General features: G+C 45.4%; 1 protein-coding gene across 5 annotated transcripts in view; it reads left to right on the forward strand.

Moving 5' to 3' along the window:
- The window catches only part of LOC147010777 (uncharacterized), a 157624-nt gene that overhangs the window by 111852 nt on the left and 21191 nt on the right, over positions 1 to 24581 (forward strand). For all 5 annotated transcript variants that reach the window (XM_085859055.1, XM_085859056.1, XM_085859058.1 and 2 more), the window contains 3 exons: positions 13365 to 14162; positions 14423 to 14498; positions 24159 to 24275. In XM_085859055.1, the coding sequence (XP_085715181.1) occupies positions 13365 to 14162; positions 14423 to 14498; positions 24159 to 24275 (991 nt within the window). The remainder of the gene's footprint in view (positions 1 to 13364; positions 14163 to 14422; positions 14499 to 24158; positions 24276 to 24581) is intronic.

The raw sequence follows: 24581 nt of genomic DNA on the forward strand, positions 1-24581 counted from the left end.
GACGATGAGGCGCGAAGTGGCGATGGTGCCCCAACTCCGCGGGCCTCGCGGACAGTGTCTGGTAGGGGGTGGGAAAAGGGGCCCCCTTGGTCGCACTATCTCAGCGCGGGGGGAAACAGGAGGGGGTTGCTGATGCTCGGGGAAAGGAGGATTTTTACTCTGTCTCGGGTCCCGCGACGAGCGTCTCCACCTCGACCAGGTCGCGCCGTCGGCCTCCCTGGTGTGCAGCTCCCGGCACCGACGCGAGCACCCCCTCGTCTGCCCTCTCCGCCGCCGCCTCTCCACAGCTCCGTCCTCTTCGCTCCGACTCCAACTCCGAACTCTTCCTCCTGCGAACTCCTTCCAACGCACACACAACCGACTCTCTTGACGAACGCAGCCGCTTATATAACCCCCTTGGCTTCGCCTTTGACCCCCTGCCTTCGACCTTTCACCTCGCTCCCCATTGGCCCGAGAAAAAGTGGGCGTGAATGCATTTTGATCCATGAATTTGCATATAGCGACCGCCCTCCATCGCCCTGGAGGCGGGGCCAAATCGCCCCTCGCTCACCGATTAGACGGAACAAAAGTGGGCGTGTGTCGTTTTTGATCCGTTTTTGGAGCGGAAAGTCCGTGGTTTTGTACACGCTGTTCGGCGCGCGCCCTGCACGAGTCCAATACCGGTACCCACAAGCGGCGCAAGAACGGTGGCGATGCGACGGTTGCGAGGTGTGACAGCAAAGGTCGTGGCCGCTGTGGTGAAGCGGCGCCGCGGTGGGTGGTTGATGTTGTGACGACTGGTGAGACGCGGTTGGCGGTGGTAACAATGGCGGTTGGTCCAAAATAAAGATAGTAAAAGAAAAACGGCTATCCTGAAGAGTCGCAGCACGCATGAATGACATGTATTCCCACTAGACAACGGGTTTGGGCCTAACTACACATATACTTACCGAGATATCTCACCTGAGGGACCTGAATGGTGGTTTGCGAATTTGGTCAACCACAACACTACCCCCTCCCCTTTTTACAGACTCGTCCCGAGTCGTCAAATTTTCGTGTGCCATCATGTGTAGTTTTCCCCTAGTACATTTTACCTACGGATCCCTGAGTGCGACATTCATGGTATTCGTGTCCCCAAAATAAATAACCTGAGGGCTGCGTATCTACCTAAACAAACTCACTCACACGGACGACTTAAATAAAATTGCCGGCGCTAAGACAGACATGCCGGGGGCGCACTCATATTTACAGTACATCTTAACCTTAACTTACAAATTTTACACTAAACCATGGCCCAGGATCAATGAACTCTGCAAAAGAAAAGCAGTTAGCAGGGAGCCAGGCTGCTCGCATGCAGTCTCTGGCTCAAAACAATGCAGGTGACAGGGAACGTGGCTGGCTGCTCACACGCAGTCCAAGGCCTTCCCTTTTTGAACTGAAAGCAGTGAACCACAACGGTGCATGGGCTGCACAAACGCAGTCTCCGTGCCAGCTCAAGTGGCACACGCAATGAGCACAACGAATGGATGGATGGACACAAACACGGTGCACGGGCCGCCACTGCAGGCCCGTGTTGTAGCTGCCAACAGGGCAGTTCTCGCAGCTTGCAAACTGTTGCCTTGCGGATCCTGGCGCACATGGAAATTAACAGGGGGGGGGGCAGAGCAAAAATTGAACGGGGCTGGTGAACATGGGCAGTGGGCATGGCATGGCAAAGGTGAGCAGGCAAACACAGCCCGCAGAAGAAGGCCGCTGCAGGCAAACACAGCCGGCAGATGAACTGGCCGGCACAGGCCTTGAAGAAAAACAGCCAGCCGATGAACTGGCCGGCACAGGCCTTGCAGCACAGCAGCTGCAGACGATCCAGCCGGCACAGGCCTTGCAGCACAGCAGCTGCAGATGAAGTTCACTTAAAAAAAAAAAAAAAATAAAAAAAAAGTTGGCCAGCCTTTGCCGTTCAGTGGAGGTTGGTGGAGGTGCTGGCCACTTGGAAGGCGGGCTCGGACCTACCTACCTGTCTCCCTCCCACCTATCGCCTTTGCCTGTCACTGTACATACCCACTCCCTTAATTTGTCAAACCCCAATTTAGCCCCAACTTTTTTTTTTTTTTTTTTTTTTTTAACTTCCCCACTATAAATCGTTCCCTAACCCCCTTTATCGTCCTTGTTCGGCTAACCTATCCTGTCACCTAGCCTACTCCCAACCCCTACGTTCCCTTCCCGGAGGGGAATAAGGGAGAGCTAACGTCCTGTGCCGAGGCCCAATTAAAGCCTCAGGATGGCCTCCCCAGAGTTCGGCGATCTATAACCAAAGTGGGTCCAGCGGCCCACAACGACAGCGAGGGGATGGATGGTGCGGAGGGGTACATCTCCTAATCTACCCTAACCATTTAACTGTTAAACTACCCCGGGGCTTTCAACAAGCGCCTCTCGCTTAAACTATTGGTTATAACAACCCAGATTCCCGTCGCCTGTGTTGGTGTCCTCACAATTTCGGGCCTCGCCCCCCAATTTTCTCTCCGTGCCCTCACACGGTCTCATGGCTGGGACACGTGGCTCCCTTTGGCAGGCACGATCCTCTGCCGAATCTCCCGCTATGGCACCCCCGGGCACTACACTGCCTCCGAGCCTACCAGCTCCCTAACACCGGGGAGTGCCCCCCATGGCACCTCCCCTGAAACGCACACGTGGCAGGCTGGCTTCCCGGGCCCCTTTCCGAGGGTCACCCTTGCCCACAACACTGCCCACGCGGCTAATGGCGCCCCGGGCCCCCGCACCAAGCAGGCGCACCCGTGCCCACTACGCTATCCCGGCCCCCCATGGGCCCTTGGCCTACCACGGCCGACTAGCCTGGTGCCCGGGGTACCCACTCAGCGATACTCACTTTTCGCAGCCACGCTCCCAGCCCGTCAACAGGGCTCCTGCACCCCTCCAAATGGGTTTCGAGCCTACACTCCCACCAACAACAAAACGACCTCCATTTTTCAATTTGACTAACCCAGCTAACTTACTTTATACTGACCCCGGGGTCCCTTGGGCGGGAGTCACTCCTCCCCCAATCACTCATCGCACCATGCATTCCCCATTCACTCCACACACACAGACCCGCTGGCCTCACTCACTCACCAAGCACATGCCTCCACCTCATAACTCACCAACAACTCTTCAACACACACTGCTGAACTCTGCCATCCTTCTATCTGCATCCCCTAACTAACTCGTGCTCCCACGTCGTCCCTTAAACTACAGCACGTTCCTTTTAACACTACGTAGCTAAACTACGTCCCCTCTACACATTCACAAGTCTGTCACTGTCTCCAAATAATCCCATTAATCAATTCCCCAACCTAAATCTCGCTACAATCCCTCTAACTAATCCATTCCACGGAGTCCATGAGGACTTACCCCTGCCCCATGAAGTCGGTCTAACTAAGCTAACCCTTCCCCCTAACTAGTTTCCATCCTGTGCCCAGGTAAGGGGGTCTTCCACCCCTTGCCCAGGAATCCTGTGCACCCGAAAGTGAGGGTTTTTTTTTTTCCATGCGCATCACCAGCGCGGCAACTCGCGCACTTTGCACCTGCCCGTGACGTCATGCAGCTGCACGTGTTCCTCGTCCCTCCTTGGACGGTACCATCCGGCAGAGATACCCCTCCTGCCGGATTCCAACCCCACGTGCAGCCATGGCGTCACCGTGCGCATAAAAAAAAACACAAGCCCCACGTCTCGAGGGGTTCCCCACGCGAACACATGTGCTTTGCCCGTTGGAGCTAAACACACACGATCGCGTGGAGAACCCGTCTGGTCCAAATCCGTTTACCTGCCTAAACTTTGTCCGTCCGCGGGATCGGCAAATCCACCGCTGGCGTTTCCGGACCGGAACTTCACTCTCGCAAGCGAGCACGTGGTGGTCTCGTGCGTTGCACAGCACGGACCTCGTGCTCACTGCTGGGTGAACCCGGTACGGTCCTCGAAACAACTACAGCCGCTACTCGGCTTTCTTTCCTCTGTCGTCGTCGTCGTCGCCTCCATTCCACACACGCACTCCCGCGTGTTACGACGCTCACGCTCCATTCCATCACATTCACCCCGGGAGACGCGGCTGCGTGCTCCCGCAAGCCCACCGACATCTCCCTCACATACCGCTCTCTCACACACACGGTCTCCCTTGCATTCGGCCGTTCACTCACGTGTGCCTCACTACTCACACAAACCATACTACTTACACACGCGGGGGCACTCACCCGCGGTGCCTCATCCATACTGGCCGTTCCATCCACACACACGGCCTCTTCCACACACGGCGTGCTGGGAAGCACACACTCCGGCACCATCACCACCACACCACTCACACACGGGGTCGCTTCCACACACGGGGACGCACTCACACCTTGCTCCACACACACAGGGACAACCACACTGGGGATTCGTGTCCCCACAAGGGTCTCCGGGGCCTCTATACCCCCCAAGCTCTCCGTGCACCTGTCCACAGCACTCCTCCCCTCGACCTCGCAAAGCACGACCGAACTCACCTGGTCGTGACTCACCTCAAGGGGGCAGACTCCCTCACCTCGTTCCTGGAGGAGGCCATCCCGCTGCTCGCACCGGGCCTCCACCCAGTCCACCAGCTCACCCCCATTATCCTCCACTACCTCCGTGTGTGTGTGTGCGTCACTTACCCCGTCCAATTCACCCTCTATCTCCCGTGTCTCTATACATTTATAAGTTTCTGTTGTCGTCACCTCGTGTCTCGTCTCGCACGCCCCCCGAATTATTTTTTTACCCGCCTCCACCGCGGGCCTGTCAGCCGTTGCACCCCCTTCCAGCTTGTTTGCTCCCACACGTGGAGTCGCCATTCCCAGCTGCCTGGTCACGGCCTTCATGCCCGCCTGCAGGCATCGGCCCATGTTCTGCGTCTCACCCCGTAGCTCTTTCATTTCTTTTTTCATGTTTGCTTCCATTCCGTTCATTTGTTGTGTATTCGCATCCAATTTTTGTGTATTCGCATCCATCTTTTCGTTCATTTGTTTGTTCATGCCTTTCATTTCGTTTTTCATTTCATTTGTCATTGCCGCCAGCATGGCGCATAGCTGGGCCATGTCGGGTGCGCTTGGGTGAGCCGTTTCGGCAAGGGTCGGGGGGGGGGGGTTTGGTGGAGAGGGGGAGGGGAGGTGTCATACACCGCGGCCGCTGCCGCACCCATTTCGGGCTCTGGGTTCAGTTGGGCGAGTTCGTTTTCCTGTACAACCAACATTTCCTGCACGGGGATTTCATCCTGAGCCATGGATTCTACACATTCTACATCCATTTCTAATACCCCCGGCTCCTGCTCGCCTTGAGACGCCATCTTGCTTCTCGTGAAGGGTTAATTTCGCTCGCTCGTAATTTGGAGGGAATCGGGGGTCGCTTCTCTCACCCCTGGACCGATTCCCGTGAATTTAGCTGGAGACAGGAGAGCCCGTTTTCCTGTTCTCCGATACCAGTGCCGCGAGGAGGGCGATGGATTTGTATCCCACTCCTGACACCAGTGTCGCGGATTCGCGCCCGCCGGCGTGCGACGGCCACGTAACTCGAATCGCGGCACGTCGCCCACCGGACGGACAATCCAGTCGTGACCCTCTCGGACTAACGCCGGGAACCAGTCACGGGTGGACCTTTCGGTCTCACCGCGATCGAGCCAATCGGCCCCCGCGTGGGATAGGGTTGCTCGCCAAATTCGACCTACCTAAGTACCCACACGGAGGGTAGACCGGGCGATCGCACCTCGCCGCAGGTCGACTTCGGACACGGGCCACTTAAGCGACCCGTTCCGTACTATCGGGATAACCGAGCGGTGTTATTCGTCGACCTCGACGGTTCGATTAATTATCGGGCGTATTCAGCCCACTACCAACCCTTTACGTGAAGCAAGATGAGGATTCAATGAAAGAAATGACGAAGCGAAGCGGGAAACAGTTCAACACAAAGCACATTTATTCGCGATGAACGGAAAGCACACATATTCAATTCCACCAAAAGCACATAGAAAAGGAAAAGAAACACAATGCAATTTTACACAAAAAGCAAATGTAAAAGCGAAGACACAATGCAGAGCTATCCGACTACCGAGCACACGGCAACACTTATACAATTCTACTTCACAGACGGCGCCGCCAACACATATTCCCAAAGCAAAAGAAAAAGAACACCCTCAAGGATGAGGCGGGCCTGAGGCCGAGACCGGGTCGGGCCTACCCGTCTGACGATGTGGCGCGAAGTGGCGATGGTGCCCCAACTCCGCGGGCCTCGCGGACAGTGTCTGGTAGGGGGTGGGAAAAGGGGCCCCCTTGGTCGCACTATCTCAGCGCGGGGGGAAACAGGAGGGGGTTGCTGATGCTCGGGGAAAGGAGGATTTTTACTCTGTCTCGGGTCCCGCGACGAGCGTCTCCACCTCGACCAGGTCGCGCCGTCGGCCTCCCTGGTGTGCAGCTCCCGGCACCGACGCGAGCACCCCCTCGTCTGCCCTCGCCGCCGCCGCCTCTCCACAGCTCCGTCCTCTTCGCTCCGACTCCAACTCCGAACTCTTCCTCCTGCGAACTCCTTCCAACGCACACACAACCGACTCTCTTGACGAACGCAGCCGCTTATGTAAGCCCCGTGGCTTCGCCTTTGACCCCCTGCCTTCGACCTTTCACCTCGCTCCCCATTGGCCCGAGAAAAAGTGGGCGTGAATGCATTTTGATCCATGAATTTGCATATAGCGACCGCCCTCCAACGCCCTGGAGGCGGGGCCAAATCGCCCCTCGCTCACCGATTGGACGGAACAAAAGTGGGCGTGTGTCGTTTTTGATCCGTTTTTGGAGCGGAAAGTCCGTGGTTTTGTACACGCTGTTCGGCGCGCGCCCTGCACGAGTCCAATACCGGTACCCACAAGCGGCGCAAGAACGGTGGCGATGCGACGGTTGCGAGGTGTGACGGCAAAGGTCGTGGCCGCTGTGGTGAAGCGGCGCCGCGGTGGGTGGTTGATGTTGTGACGACTGGTGAGACGCGGTTGGCGGTGGTAACAATGGCGGTTGGTCCAAAATAAAGATAGTAAAAGAAAAACGGCTATCCTGAAGAGTCGCAGCACGCATGAATGACATGTATTCCCACTAGACAACGGGTTTGGGCCTAACTACACATATACTTACCGAGATATCTCACCTCAGGGACCTGAATGGTGGTTTGCGAATTTGGTCAACCACAACAATATATATATATATATATATATATATATATATATATATATATTTATATATATATATATATATATATATATATTTATATATATATATATATATATATATATATATTTATTTATATATATATATATATATATTTATATATATATATATATATATATATATATATATATATATATTTATATATATATATATATATATATATATATATATATATATATATATATATATACATATAGTGGCATTAATGCCAATTAATGGCATTGTGGTTGTGGCATTGTGGAAAGCTTGAGCTGTGGTTCGATGGTGTGGCGATTTATAACGGAGTCTTGTTGGTGTATGAAATGTTGTAGTGTTGGGGTTAGAGTGTGGTGAAGACTGAGGTGAAATGCCTCTTGGGTAATGGCATGCAATTCAAATGGGGAATTGCATGCATATGCAAATGACTGCCTGTTAAGTATGGTCTTTGGTGTGTATGTATGCATAAAGGAGACTTGTGTATGCAACAAAGCAAAATAATTAAAGAAGGGGAAGAAAACCTGCATGAAGCCTACACAACGCATGGCCCATAAACCCACTAGACATAAGGGAAGGGCTAACTGGAATGAATACTAATGAAATAACTCTTGGGAACCGCTATATGTTGCGTGCCATTTCCTTCGGGAGTGACATTTTCGTCAAACCGTCACAATATTATTATTCCCTGCGTTTTTGCATTGCCCTGGTGGTGAAATACTCTGTCGAGGGATGCACTGAGGAAGAGGGAGAGAGAGACGTTCAGTTGGGTGAAGCTTACTTGGACTTGCCTTGTTCGAACAGTCAGCACAAGAGGCTCAGAGAGAATATGAAACCGGATATAATTTTTGCAACTGAATTTAGCTTTTTTTGGAAACTGAAAATCGTTGGTTCAGTAATTCACAGTCTCTTCACAGCCTGCTGCACGGTTCGGTGAATTTATGCTTCGCAGCAGCATTTTTTTTTTCTATCGAGTAAAGCATACATTATTCATCATTTATTGAAAATGTGCAAAATGACTGTTGCACTGTACTGCACTGCATTTACTGGCATGTCTGGATTTCAACACAGCTTAGATACAGAATCTCTCTCAATCTCCAGCAGCCAGCCTATTGCGCAATTATTACTCATCTAAATTCAACCAGCACATCAAAAAGGAAAGGTGCAAACCTGATGACAGCTGAAATTGGCTCCGTTGTTCGTGATGTGCAACGTGGGAACAGCTACCAGAATATGACGATCATTGTTTGTTTCCACTTCGGTTTATAAATTCCCGATCCACACCCTTAATGTTTGTCTTCGATTTAAAATCACAAATTACGACTCTTAGCGTTGTCTCGCAACCCATTCGAGTGTAAATAATAGTTTTATTTTATAACTTGTGTCGCATTTACATTAAAAACTAGAAGGGCACTCGGTAGAGCATATACCTCCGCCATGTGATTCCTGATCCATGAAAACATATCGGGCCCAATACATTTTTGAAATGTCATGATATGTATCGTTTTTGTCCCGATCTCTCAATGGTGAAGAATCACTTTAAAAATGAAATGAATCTCGTATCCAGATCCAGATTTGGATCTTCACCAAAATCAAATCAATTTGTCGTGTTCACATATTGAACATGTCCACTAAGTTTCGTCCGAATCCGTCCACAACTTTTTGAGATATCCTGCACACACACAGACAAACAGACGGAGAGGTGTGAAAACATAACCTCCTTCACCTTCGGTGGTGGAGGTAGCTAGATTGTATTCATAGAATGCATATCCTGCACAGTCTTGAGAAGGACTTGGTATGAGCCAAGTCTTGTTTTTTCAGATTTTTGTTTTTTTGATCCAATATGGCTGCCAGACCATGTGACCGATGACGTTACCTTTATCATTATAAATTCCTACAGTAGGAGGCGCATCTATGAACAAAATTTTGTGTCAATCGGTCTAACAATAGCAGAGAATTTTTTTTTTATCATTCTGACCGGATCAAGCGTTGCACTTGTCGAATTATGACGTCATAATGAAGGCACCGATGACATCATCATTAACATACCTTATTCCACATGGGGAGTACATTATAATGAGCCATGTTTCAATTTTTCCATGGAGTGGTTTCGGTGATAGAGGGGCAAAGGTTTTTTGTTTTTTTTTGTTTTTCCAAGATGGCACCTGTACCATGTGACCTATGATGTCATAATTATGACAAAAAATTCGACAGGGGGAGGTTCACCTATTTGGAAAATTGCTTGTCAATGAGACTGAGAAAATACTGAGAAAATGAATTTTTTCATTGCAGACATGTACGGATGGTTCACGTACGCGACCGATCGCTTAACTCCGCTTTTCGCTTCGCGAACGCAGGGTAATTAGAGATTTCATAGAATACGTTACCCCACACAGTGTTCAAGTTTATACTTCAATTTAAATAAAATAATGATTTTAACCCTTTGAACCCTGACCTCCTTGGACTTTCAGCTCCCCCACCCTGGGCTCTGGAGAAAAATCTAGCCCCTTGGGTATATGGAGGTTTGACTAACGGCTGGTAAAAAGGCTGCTCGAGTTCAAAAGGTTAAAGATGCTTTAAAAAATATTCCGAAAGTTTTGCGCTATTGAATGTCCAAGTACTGCTAAACTGGAGGTTCTTGAAAATTTCAAGCAAGAATTTGTGTTCTTCAGTTTTCAAGTATATAATTCAATTTAAAGAAGTAAAGAATGTAAAAGTCCTTTAAATATCCGGAATATACTACCTTTGACGCAGTATCTATTACACCACCCTAATCTAACACGTCACATTCGTTCTTCTTGCTTGTTTGTGTCCTTTATAACATCCTCTAAAATAGTAAATTTCGTGTTTGGAATGTTTTTCAATTTTGTTTGACGACCAGACAGGCAGACAGAGTTAAACTATTATCTCGCTCCTCTCTGCGCATGTGTGGTCAGGACAAATTGAGAGACAAAGTTCTGTGAAACGGCAGGTTTGTTTTCCGATTCGTGTTCAAACTATAACATTCAATTTAAATTAAGCTGTTCCTCGATCATAAACTGATGTTTACAGCTGGGCAGATGGACATAAACCATTTGCTTAACCCCACTTTTCACGTTATATACTGCTTAAAACTGCGGTAAAATTCGGAATTCATTTATTTATACTCCTTCAAACCTCTTTAAACCTTTATTTAAATTTAATTATATACTTTAACATGAGAACAGAAATCACCTTCATAATACTTCAAATAACCATGCTACATATCGTTATATATGGCATGTGAGACTGTGCAGTATCGGGCCGAAGAAGAGGCCACTGCTATGACTGTGATGCCGATTGACGCTGCGTTCTATGGTGATCAATAAAGCCTCCATCTCCTAAACTGCGACTCAATGTTGTCTTATTACAGCGTGAAATGGTGATGTATGAGACTGCTTTAACGGGGATTTTTTTTTTAAACGATCTTTAAAATCATAATTTCAGTAAAATTGATTCATATACTTAAACACCGCGTGTGGTATCGTGTTCTATGAACTCCCTCGTTCTTGATTTACTTGAGTAATTTAGCTGCTTTTTGAATGCTTAATCAAATATATTTAAAGTTTGTATTTATTATGTCTGCAAGAGAAGAGAAGGGGAGGGGGTGTTGGGTATGAGAAGACTATCAACATTACCTCATAAAACAAATGGAAGGAAGAGCCACAAACATGATATCTTCATGCTCTGGAGGAGAAGCTGGGAACTTCCCACATTGATTTCACTGTAATATTATTTGTAAATTTTCTTTCCGACGCTTCATATTCTGTACTTTGCTTTATTCATCGAGTTTGATTGCTGTATACTACTCTTCTACATCGTAGATTGCTGTATACTAATAAGGATTTTACATCGTAGACTAATCCACCCTTCAGTAATGTTTAGTTGCCTGTCTCATCTGCCTGCACTTTTTAGATAAAAGAGAGGTAACAAAAATGGCTTCCTCATCTCCATGCATGTGTTAATGTAAAACATGTACAGTGGATGTGTCTTTGTAGTTTTTTTATTTATTTTTAACCATGATTCTCTAACCATAACTCAAACTCTGGAATGATGAAGGTTTTTCACTCACGTTGTTTCATGAGTGTGCATTTGATTTTGAGTGATGAAGAGACCAAGGTTTGTGAATCCTCCTCGTTATTTTTTTCAAAACTGGCAATCTTGTATCCCAATACATACTCGCATCTCTTTCGTTGAATAAATTGCATGTTGCGTCTAAATAGTAGTGAAACATATTTTCCCACTTTTCCCTTTACAAAGCTAACTTTATGCACAATTTTCTTTGCATTTCATTGTTTATAACAATATTGCATTTCACTAATTGCATGTATGTAACATTCCCCATGTAATACCTCAGTAAACTACCTGGTCCTTGTTTTGTTTCCAACTTTTGTCATTAATCAGTTACAGGGCTGTTGTTCACTTACGCACTAGGCCTGCTGTTTCTTAAACGCCCTTTAATTGCTCTCATTGTTGCTGTTGTATACTCCGGTCATGTTTCTGTTTCAGGCTTGGCTTAAGACCATTGGCCCACAGCGGGCGAGGAGTGCCGGAGCCACAACCTGAGTGTTCAGCTTTGCAGAGCTAGTTTGGGTAGGGATTTGCAATTGGCCAGGCTGCCATCTACAATCGCCTCTTCTTGTCAAAAGACACCATGGGGATTTTTATCACCCACAAGACATTGATACTGGAAGATGACAGACGGAACACTTTTTCTTTCTATGCAACTCCTTGCCCGTAAAGCAATCGGTGAGATATTTATAGTCGGGTCGAGAATTGAACCCGGACTGGACAGCTCAATAGCGAGTGTGCTACCTCTGCGCCATGGTACCCAGATGCCTCAAACATTTAAGTCACACAAGAATCCTTTCTGCATGGATTCCTTTTCTCTTCTTTTTTCTCGGTGTCTCATTGAACCGCTGCTTTTTGCCAAAATCCTGTCTTGCTCGTTTTAGTTTTATTTATTATACGTCTTTTGTAGTCCTACCCCCCCCATCCCACTCCCTTTCCCCTTTCCTTGTGCTTTTCCACCCCCTCCCCTTATCTCTCTTCGCAGCGTTTTTGGATTGCCTAATTTGGAGCGCCATTGACATGAAAGGCGGGAGGGTTTTGATACTCTCTTGGTTTCTTGAGACCTGTTGATGGAGAGAGTGGCTCTTCGAGCTTACTTCGGGCTATGTGGCTCGGCGTTGCGAAGTGGAGACTGTTAGCTTGCACAAAATGAGATCCTACCGCACACGTGCTGTGCCAAGTTGCATGTGTACATCCATTCCTGCACTTGCAATGGTGATGTGTGGAAATCTCGTTACTATGACTGCTGTTGCGTATTTGGATGTTTACTGTTGTTTATGTCCTTGCAGTACAGGCCATCTTTCATCCGTTGTCACCCAGCTGTCTTGCTCTTTTTAATGTAGTTGCCTTTCCTTTTTTTAAAAACTCTGTCCCATGGAGATCAATGACCACACTTTGTTTGTGGTAACGTAAGCTTATTATTATGATTTCACAAGTTATTTTGGCAGAGTATTTCTGGTTCTTTTTCTGAATTTTGTGTTTGTTTGTTTGTTTGTTTTCCTTGATTTTACACCATTGAAAATGAAATAATTTACATTGCTTTTGTTTTATTGAGGGTTGGCTGTTTCGTTGAGTGGTTAGACTTGTTTCTCTCTTCATTGGCTGGTGTGAGTTCAATTCTCTCTCTCTCACTATCTCTCTCTCACTCTCTCTCTCTCTCTCTCTCTCTCTCTCTCTCTCTCTCTCTCTCTCTCTCTCTCTCTCTCTCTGTCTCTCTCCAACCCAAATATCCCTCATGCGAGAGTTGAGGAAGGCCTTTTTCCTGCAGCGAACCAAAATATTGCACTTTAAGCTTTTGCTTTTATTTTTCTTTTTCTTAAAATCTAAGGTTTACTTTCTCAGTATTGCTGGAGCTGTTTCAAAATATGTCAGGCATGGTATTTTGCTTTACCTCTTGAAGTTGAGAAAAAAAGTTTTGTTCTAAGCTGTGGCTACCCTTGTCATGTGCTCTATCACAAGAAAAATGTTCTGCCAAGGAATGGCATTGCACTTGTTTATGTAGTGTGGCTATCCCCTCCCTGATGCAGTTTTGCTCCTGCCTGAAGCTGCCTGTCCTTTTTTAGCAGAGGGAGCTGCTGCAGGATGAAGAGGAGGAGGAGAGAAAGCGACAATTTGAAAGCAGGGACCCTGGAACACATGTGGAAAGAGGGGTGAAGGAACATAGCGGGGAGGCTGTGAGACTTGATGGTCACACTGTATCGAAGACGCCTACGTCAACAAACAACGAATATAAACAGGAGGATGTCATTGATGGGCATTTGGAGGAAAACTATTCAAAGGTGGTGGTGGTAGAGTGGATTGGTTCGAAGCCAACAGTAGGTGGAGTGCAGACTGAGCAGGGAAGCCAGGAGGTAGTTGGTGACATGGCGAGCAAAGCTCCAAGGAAAGGTATGGCTTTGGCTGGAGATGGGCCGAGGCTGGAAATGAAAGAGAAGAAGTCGGTGGCAAGCACCGTTGATACAAAACCTCCCCGGGAACCGAAGAAACATTCGGAAGAATGCGAGAAAAAGTCCGTTTCATCACCTTCTGGAATAAAAGTCAAGGAGGACATTTGTGCGCCCTCTCTGATGGAAGTGAAGCGGAACAAAAAGCCATCCCCTCTCGAGGAAAAGGAGGAGGTAAAGACCAAACCGATACCCACTGTGGCCGACGAGAGGAAGACAAAATTGACTTATTTGGGAAAAGAAAAGAAAGAGGAAGCATTGCCGAAGGAAGACACAAAACTGGCATCATCAATGAATGAGAAAATTAAAGAATTGCCGAAGGAAGAGGAGAAGAACGTGAAAATAGCGATGCAAGAGGAGTGCAAAAGCGAGCTGGCTCTGGAGCACATTACCAATGAAACACAGCTGGAAAAAATGGTGAGGCTTTAAAGCATTGATTTTGGACAAATACAAGTAGTTGAGGAATTTGTGATCGATGAAGACTTTGCATGACCTGATGGACGATTTTTTTTTTAATTGGGCATGAGATGTGTGATCAGACATACTTTGCATGTAAAGTGTTTATCAGCCATAGACCATTTCTGCAGGTTATTTGAGGGTTGTGAGTGCGAAGGTTGCAACCGGTGCAAGTCGGCAAACTTGATAATGCATGCACTTCACGTATTCATCCCTTTCAGCTTGCAGACGCCAAGGAGTATGAAGAGAGGAAGAGGATTCGTGCTGCACTGCGAGAACTAAGGCGACGAGAAAAAGGCAGGTCTGCTTCGATTATAAATGCCGTATTGTCATTTTATTCTGGCTTAGGTGAATTACCGTGCGAGAGTATTTTCAGGCTGTTTAGCTCCCATTTTCTGGGCAATATTGTGTACTGTATTGATGCACAGTGAATGTAATCAAAACCCAGGAACGGCCCTTTGGTTGATGAGTTGAAAACCTCTCTTCACTCCAATGGTGTGCGTTCTATTCACATGGCTGTTTAGATCAGCAAGGAAAGAATTGAGTTTGTGTCATCTACACCAAATACCGAACAAAACCCAGAAATGAGACGCAAGGCTGTATCAGCTGATAATGGATGAAATCAACAGATCATTGATGGAGCTATGCTAACCGCCGTGGGAGCAAGGGGAGGCTGATGTTTTGGCCATTTTTGACCCTTTGGACCCTTTCTCAGAATAAAAAAGGCTCCAACGACTCTTTGACTCCTTTTTTGCACCGATGAATGGTTAACAGCCAAAATGTCAAACTCTCCTTGCTTCCCATGGGGGTTAGCATATCTCAATCGATGTCCTGCTGATTTAATCCAATGTTCTATATATCCTCATATGCAGATCGACACGAGCCTTCACCAGCAAGGCTAGTTACTTCCGCCACAAAAGGTGGACGGAAGTTATGTTTTCACCCCTGTCTGTCTGTCTGTCTTTGTCTGTGAGCAGGATATCTCAAAAGGTTGTTGACGGATTTGGATGAAATTCAGCGGACAGGTTGGGTGTGTGACGAGGACGAATCGATTAGGTTTTGGAGAACATCTGGATCAGGATCCGAGAATTTTTAAAGTGATTCTTCACCATTGAAAGATGGGGTCAAAATGATATATACCATGATATTTCAAAACATTCTGGAAGGATAATGACAAAGTTGGGTAGGAGACAAAAAGAAGCCGATTATTTTTTGGTTCATGTCCGGAAGGAGATCTGGCCTATCGGTGGAATACAACACGTAAACTGTTCAGCCTGGCGGAGGTAGCACTCTACTTTGTGCTGTTCTACTTACCTCCACCACCAAAGATGAAGGAGGTTATGTTTTCACCTTTCCGTCTGTTTGTCTGTGTGCAAGATATCTCAAAAAGTTGTAGATGGATTTGGATGAACCTTGGTGGACAGGTTGGGTGTGTCGCAAGGACGAATTGATTTGATTTTGGTGAAGATCCAAATCCGGATACGAGACTTATTTAATTTTTAAGGTGATTCTTCACTATTAAGAGATAGGACCAAAAACGATATCGTACTGTATAGCATAATATTTCAAAAATGTGTTGGGCCCGATATGTTCTCGTAGATCAGGCATTACGTGGCGGAGGTATGTGCTCTACGGAGTGCCCCTCAAGTTAATTCTGTATTAACTGATATGTTTGAGCCTGGTGTTGGCTTGATGGTTAGGGTGGTGGGCTTGGGATCCTCGAGTCCCGAGTTCAAATCCCGCTTTTCCTTTGAAATAATATCAGGTGGGGTTGACTCAGCCCGTCATCCCTCCGAGGTGGGAAAAATGAGTACCAGCTTGCTGGGATGATTGAGCCATTTGAGTATCCCGCGTCGGAGTGGCGACCTGTCCAGGATTGTGCTCAATATCCCTGGAGACTTCTTCGGCAGCACCTACACTCTACTCTGTACAGAGTATGGTCCCAATGAATTTGGATTGGATTGATAAGTTTGAGTGATTGCAATGTGATACTACTAAGCACTCAAAAGTGACCTTTAATTGACTGAAGGTAAGGTTTTTTAAAATTTATTTTAAAACTAAAAGGGCACTTGGTAGAGCGCATACCTCCATCAGGCTGATCAGTTTACGTTGTGTATCCCGTTTTTCGGCCGGATCTGGATTTGGACATGAACTAAAATTTAATTGGCTTGTTCTTGTCACTTGACCAACTCATCCACCAAGTTTTGCCTGAATCCGTCCATAATTTTTTGAGATATCCTGCTATATATTGGTTTAGCCCTGTCACTCAATGGTGAAGAATCACTTAAAAATATTCTCGGATCTGGATCCGGATTCGGATATTCACCATCATCGAATCAATTTTTCCTTGTTACATACCCAACCTGCCGAACAAGTTTCGTCCGAATCCGTTCACCACCTTTTGAGATGTTATATGTGTGGTTTTTTTCCCAATCACTCAATGGTAAAGAATCACTTAAATAATTCTCCAATCCAGTTCAGATATTCACCAGTCGAATCTGTTCTTCCTTGTTACATGCCCAACCAGCCCACCAAGTTTCTTCTGAATTGGTCTCTAACTTTTAGAGATATCCTGCTATATGTCATTTTTCGCCCTATTTCTCAATGGTGAAAAATCACTTTAAAAGTCTTTGATCCAGATCCGGATTCGGATTTTCACCCAAATCTAATCATTTCGTCAGTGTCATTTACCCAAGCTCTCAAAATTTCGGCCGAATTTGTCCACAACTTTTTGAGCTATTTTGTTCACAGACAGACAGACAGACAGACAGAGAGAGATAGACATGGATGAAAACATAATCTCCATCCACCTTCTTTGGTCGAGTTAATTAACTTGTTTTCGAAAGAGTAATGTTGGAAAGCAGTGTGACCACTCCTCATTTTCATAAATGCCAAGGTGAGCCAATGAAAAAAGCCAAGAATTCACAAGGTTTCGGAAAAGCGATGATATACGCCAAGAAAACCTACAGAAAACCAAGATGCCAAGGTGAACAACGAATAGCCAAGATCTTGTGAAAAAAGCCAAGGAGTGGGTCACACTGTTGGAAAGAGAGTCACATTTGCTTATTTCCATACAGCCAGGGATGAAATTTCAGCTTGGTGACGAGGTTTTCCGAAGTTTCCGGCAAATAAATAAAAAGGATGACTAAGAGGTTCTCTGAGAATGATGTGAAACAATGGAATACAGCGACATTATGGAATGCACTGAAGTCTCGTGAATTTTTAAAATTCCTCGTAAAGGAACTTTCCTCGTAGAAGATTCCTCATGGAGGAATGTGAAGGCAATAAAAGTGTTGTTGACTTGTTGAATCTCTGCTACAACTCTGCCACAACTGGAAAGAAAACCTGTCAGTTATTATGGCCAAGAGCTGAAACCAGATGTTATAAAAATTGGCAAAACAGCTTACCTGGTTATTTTGTCACCCTTTACATAGATATTTCTTCAATGCAAATTCTCTCTGCCGTCCATTTGCTATTACATTGATTAGAAATAATTTGTGGTGGTGTGCTGTAAACTGTAGATCAAAATGCAAGATGATGTGTGTGTATATATATATAATGTTCGTTTTTTTGCATTTGGACCCTGCAGGAAACAGTGCAACCAAACTTTGCATGGCCTCCTTTTTCATCCAAAGGAAGGTCAAGCTATAAAACCAGATAATTGGCCTTCAGGCCTCGATCGAGTCTTGAGCTAATCCACTGCCTGGGTTTGTTTTTGTTTCCTGGGAGCGATAGAGTAATTTGTATTGTGAAGATCACATGGTTGAGTTGGTGGTGATTTGTTGTCAGCAACATAAATTTAATTACTATAGTGTTTACACATGTGCCTGTTATTAAAAAGATTGCTTTACACAAGTTTATTATAACACTTCTGTGTTTAGGCCTTGAGCGAGTATGTTGCTTACACACTGCCACGATTGAGTAATATGCCTTGTGAAGGTCACATGTTGAGGTCACATGTGTGCAACCAAATGGCAGCCATGTTGTATTAAAGGAAAAAAAAATTGGACATCATTATTTCCAAACCCATTCAACTAAAAAAAAATTGAAACTTGGCATATGTTTTCAACCTTCCATGGGATATATAGGTTGATAACGATGACGTCATCAGAGAAGTGGTATTGCAGCCATAATTGGTTGAATTTAAATTATTATCCCAAAAATCTGAAACTTGCTACTGTGTATGATACTGGTCAGTGTTCAGCTGGCCTGACTCTACCCCAATAAAATCATGTGCCACCATTGCATGAAGCAGCACAGGTAAGCAGGCCTTAGGTCTGGGTGTTCATCCATGGCCCAGTGTGATTGGAATGATCCCAGGTATATAACCACAATGTATTATATATGCACATAACCAGTTTGCTTGGTTTTGCTTCATGTATGTTCATCGGGTTATTTTTAACATGAAATCGGCAAAGCTGAGAACTGAACGAAACACGGTGGGTTCAAGAGGTTCTTGTTGTGCATTTTGGCTCCGGTATCGGCTCAAACGTGCGTTAAACGTAAACAAATTTTTATCTCATGAACATTCGTTGGGACTGGTCGGGGATATGTATTACAAAGCAAACTCTGTTGTGCCTTTGTGTTCAGCTCCTCTGACATGAGTTTTGTTTTTTTTTGTTTGTACATACTGATAGGTGGCTCATACTTTGTTTCTACCTTGCAGAATCTATGCTTGTCTGATTTACTCAGTCCTGCCATCTTCTTTAAGCCATTCGTGTAGTGCCTCTGGTCTTGGACATTTATAATGATTATTTGTCCATCCCAGTTGAGCTGAGCTCTTCTCCAAAGAACCTTCTTTGTGTATGCCCATTCTGTCAAACTCCTTTTTTTTTTCTTCTTTTCTATTTTTTTTTTTAAAATACCTATCGTTCTCCCAGTTGTCAGTGTATATCTGTTGATATTTTATTCCATATTTTTATTTTGTCTTTTTGCAATATTTGTGACTGTATTCATTGCTGTTTCAGTTTCTTGTGTAACATCTTCTATTCACACCTGTCTTTGGACATTTTTTGCAAGGGTCACCTGTATTTAGTTGTGTTAGGGATACCTTTTCTGGCTTGCTGTCTTCATGTTTGTGTACAAATTGGATTCAGTAGTCGGTTGAACTTTTCACATATTCAAGCAATCCCACAATTGTCGCTCTGTGCACTTGGTTGAGCTCCATCAGACCACTGCCTCCTCGTCTCGGTATGTACATTCTCGGGATGGATTGATTTTTGTCGACCATTTTGTGGATAGTGAGGAGTTTCCTTGTTTCGATGTCTAGTTTTCTGATTTCTGCTTGTGGTCAGTTTATTATTCTGCAGCTGTATTGGAACACTGGTACTGCGAGTTGGTTTATGGCTTTGATTTTGTTTCTCGAGTGAGATGTGTTTTCAGGATCAGCCTCATTCGGTCGGTGCAGGTGTTCTTTGGCAAATGTGCATTTGTTTGTGACATATTTGGTGGCCTTCTTGTATTCCAAGGTATTTGTATGATGCTTCGTTTTCGAGTTCCTGTATTCGTGTATCTAGGTGGATTTTTATGTTGTCCTTTTTTGTTGGTCTACCTTGCGCGAATGTGCACTTTCACACTTATCTAAGCCAAAATTGTTCTCTCAATTTTGCCTCATTTGGTGCAAAGAGTTAAATATTCATGTACCGTGGATGTGTCGCCATTCTTGTTTCTTCGGACGTTCTTCTACTGGATGTTATGGTGTATCCATGTCCTTGCTCATTAACGAGGTTGCTCAGTGGTTTCAGGGCCAGGCAAAACAGGAGGGGAGAAAAGCTGTCTCTCTGGAAGATCCTGTGACTTATCTTCACCCCTGGTATTTTGATCATTTTGATTATTTGTGGATTGATCTTGTTTACCTGCATGCATTTTACCATCTATGAATGTGCGACTATCAAAAGTTTATTTCACAGTGAATTTGGTTCTTCTCATTTCACAATTTTGAGTCTGACCTTATTTAGTAGTCGGTGGTCTATAATAGTTCCATAGCATCCTCTTTTACATCCCTTCTCTTCTGCTTCTCGGCCTCCTTATTGTGTTAGGTGGTAGGTGGTGGTACATCATTTCTGTGATTATGCCTGTAAGAAGTTTGTATGTTGTTGGTAGACAGATTATAACTGGTCTATACTTGTGAGGTAGTTGGGTTTCTTCAGATTTTGGAATGAGGAAGGTGTTACCTTCTGCGATCCAATCAGCCATTACCTTTTCCTCTTTGATAAGTTTGTTGAATGCTCAAGTGTAGTGATTGTGGAGAGCATTTAGTTACCTTCGCCAGAAATTTGGAATTGCGTCCAGGCAAGGCTTTTATCCAGGCGCATCCAACCAAAAAAGGTAACTAAATCTACCATGGTTATCTCCTAAAACACAAAGCGAGAGCAGGTGCTTATGCTTACTTGTATATAGTACCTGATTCCGTGGGATACTGGCTTGATGTAAGTAATGCTCTTTTGTTTCACTTCCAAGAACTCAGGCTGCGCACTCGTGCCAGATTGTAGGATTTGCACAGAACTGGCTTTCAACCATCTCTTTCAACACTCAAATCCCATTTGCACAATAAGATTCTCCTGATAGCAGTCTTCAGTGTATCGGGTTAAAAACGTTGTAATGTGTCCGTTGAGGCAGTAAGAGGGTACAGCGAGAAGAGGCAGGACTAGAAGATTCAGCTGAGAGGAAATCGGCAATTAATCACAATAATACACTACCGCCAAGCTGTATCTCATGCCAACCCAGGCTTTCTGCCTCCATTTTAATCTCTGATGCAGAAGGCCCACACACGTGTTTAGTGGTGAGTGCAGTAAGGACCTACGGCACGCGTTTCCCTGGGCATTGAAAACTGATTCTGCTGGTCTGAAATGTACTTCATCTGCAGGTGGGCCGTCATGGCATTGCAATAATGTTATCGTTTCACGCCAGTGATGAGAGTCGATCAGACTTCTTAGCTATCTTCTGCATTGTGGGACAGGAGATGGGTTGGAGGATTGAGAGAAATTCAAGAGCCACACCATTTAGTTTCATGCATCGATCTTCTTGCACACGCAGGTCCTCCGGATATCGTAGCTCGAGAGGATGTGGTTGTCAGGTTGGTTGGTTTCCTCACGTATGAACAATAACCACTGCCTTCTCATGTTCATATGTGCCGCGCTACGTAGAAGATTCCACAGAATGAAACAACCCAACATTTTGACATATTTTGCAAATCAAATTGGTTATAAATCAGAAAATGACATTATCAGGGTCATATAATAACATATAATAATAATGAGTGTTACAACTTCTTGAAAATTGTCGATTGCTTGCAAAGAAAAACTGATGGTTGTTCAGGAAGTTAGTTGCTCAAGTAAGAACACTTGTTCCCATCGTGCGCTGCCTTTTTGGCTGCTGGTTGCATCATTGCTTCGGGGCGAGGCTATGTTGCTGATGCAGTGCCCCAATTACCAGTACACATTGGTGCTCATTTCGCCGACCTCAGAAGGATGACAGGCTGAGACAACCCCCTGGTGTTAATTCAACGGCAAATGGGGGTCAACGCCAGGCTCACAGAACATTTGTTAATAAGTTAACATAGGATTTAATTATTCATTTGTCGTTATTACCCCAAATTCGAGATAAATTGTTTCATAATGCATTTCACTTGCTTGTTATTTAGTTGTTTTTTTTATCACCAAGATTCACAGCTTTCTCCTTGGGGTTGTAGGCCTACTTCCCAGGATTTGTCGACTCTTGACCTGTTACCTGTTAGTGCTGTTTTCTCAAATACGATTTTGACAAAACGCTCTCTTGGTTCATTCATGCTTTTTATTGTGTCACTCTTAGTGACAACTTTGTCATTCCTAATTACTGCAATCTAAAATCCCTCCCCCACAGTCCTGTTTTCAGGGGCTATGAAGTCCCACTTCTTGCCCATCCTGTGTTCCCATTGGGTCTTGTCGGTCCCGCGATACAAGGACAATTTTCTGTGGCCGCACTCGCTCACTTCTGCCCCTAAACACCAATAATATACATGACCCTCCCCCCACCAACCCTCCTCCACTTAGACTATCACTTCACTTCAATTACCTCCTTGTTGCATTGTAATTGTACCTCCTCCTGGGTTTCAAGTTTGGTGGAGCCATGTCCACATCATCGATTTTTGCTGTTCGACAAAATTCCCTTAAAGCTAGTTGAAGTTGCCTGCAAAAGGTATTTCTCTGTTTCATGGACACACCTGCCCAAAGAGTTTGTACCTGTTTTGGGTTCCTGTGTCTTTTTTTTTTCTTCGTCATCTTTTTCGTCTTCATCTCCGAAGTCTTCTTCTTCGTCGGCGTCTTCCTCATCTCCGTCTTCTTCGTCTTTGTCATCCTCGTATTCTTCTTCGTCTTCTTCGTCTTCCTCTTCTTCGTCTTCTTCTCCTCCTCCTCCTCCTGAAGATGCCTCCTCTCTTGCTTTGAATTCCCACATTTTCCCCATCTGAAAAAGCCAATTGTTTAGCACACGTCGCCCTCTGCTGGTACAGGAACATACTTTACTTAACATTCCATGCATTCTCAGTGAGGATTTGTTTCTATTTTAGAAATCTCTGTTTCATTTGTGAGCGTTTCATTTTTTCCAACAGAATGATGCAGATTTTTAGCCATATTGTCTGGGTTTGATTTCTGACCAGATGATAAACTCAGATTGATGCTTCGCAGGCAGGGCACTGCAGAACATTGCGCCATCCCTCAGATGGACAAGCTGGGTGTCCAATCTGCTTGCATTAGTTGGTATATTTTAAAGATCCCATGGTGTCTTTTGTGAAGAGTAGGCATGTTATCGCTGACATCCTGAAGTCCTGATCTAATTGCGAATTACTGGGTTTGCCTTCCCATTGGGTCTTGTCGGTCCCATAATCCAAGGACAATCTTACGTCGCCACACTCGTTCACCTCTGCCCCTAAACACCAATAATGTAAATGACTTCTCCTCCGCTTAAAGAATATCCCTTCACTTCAATTACTTTCTTTCTCCATTGCAATTGTACCTTCTCCTTCCCAATCACCTTCATTCAAATATCAGGCCTGACCAGCCGGTTCGTGGAAGATTTTGGCCAAAAACGTTCCCCGGCCAACTCCACACAATAGTAAGAACTACCGTGCCTTTGTCTGTATGAAGATTAAAATGATCAGCCTCAGCAAACAGAATGCCACAAATGCAAATCACATCTGAAAGTGCAAAGGTCATCTATTAAAATAAATAAAGTTATATGTATCGGAATGTAAAGGAATGCACAATAAATATCTTCAAAACTCACAGCTCCATGTTGAGGTGGACACTTCTGCTTTTCTCACAGATTTGGACTCTCCTCGTGTTGGAACGTTATCGGCTACGAGTCAAAATTCATTGCCTCCGACTATCCCCCGCTCCATACTTTCCTCACGCATGTTGTCAGATCAGGCCGAAACAGTCAATTCCTCTTTTAACAAGGAGCTGATACTCGAGGTCAACTGCGTTTTGGGTGGTTTGAGGAAGTGGTCTGTGCAATATGAAAGATAAATCTTTTGAAATATCGCGTACACGAGAAAAGTTACCGAGATGGTTGCCATGGCAACATAATTCAGCCCACACAGCCATGATCTAATGTGGTTGAGATCATGTCATGAGGAATAGATATCTGCAAAATGAGTGTTAAATGTTGAACGGTTTTTGAAATATCTCGCACACACAAGTACATGGACAGATGATTGGTCTGTCGGATGGAGCTCATTTAAATGTACCCCATCTCCGACGTTGTCGGAGGGGTGGGGGACAAAAAAACCCCCCAACCTTCCTTCCTTCATTTTACTGGTGAGCCACAGTCAAACTACTGCGTTGGACAAATTCTGAGTACAAGCAACATTTCAAAATCATTGATTTCCTTTTTCTTCATTGGCTATCCTCAACCCCTCCCCCCCTTTTCCATCCACACTTCTTGTAAATGCAATGCCTGAATTTATTTGTTTAATTGCAGACAACCGGCCAGACAGCAGCAGTGGTTCTGCGAAGAGATCGGGCCTGGTTGGACCACGAGACGAGGCGGCAAATAGCCGTGCATCAAGTGTGATCAAAGACCGTTCATTGAAAAATGGTAAGGAAAGTCAGTTTTGCCTTTCCTGATAAGGAAAAGTGCATTCCTCCCCCTCTCCCCCTCCCCCACCACCACTTCTCCCACCCCTCGCCCAACCTCCCTGTTCCTTCCATGCTTGAATGTGTTGAAGTAGGTTAGTTACCTTTATATAACGTCTAATAATTTTGTCAATTTAGTGCAAAGATGTACAAATATTTAATCCACCCCAGGTTTTCTACCTTTCACTTACCAGTTCATATACCTGAAAATTTTCACCAAGTCTGTGTCCACTTCTGACAATGGTGGCCATAAACAGTTTAATTACTG

The sequence above is a fragment of the Eptatretus burgeri genome, chromosome 16, assembly GCF_056783735.1.
Source record: "Eptatretus burgeri isolate ZD-2024b chromosome 16, Ebu_testis_v1, whole genome shotgun sequence".
In the NCBI taxonomy this organism is placed as follows: Eukaryota; Metazoa; Chordata; class Myxini; order Myxiniformes; family Myxinidae; genus Eptatretus; species Eptatretus burgeri.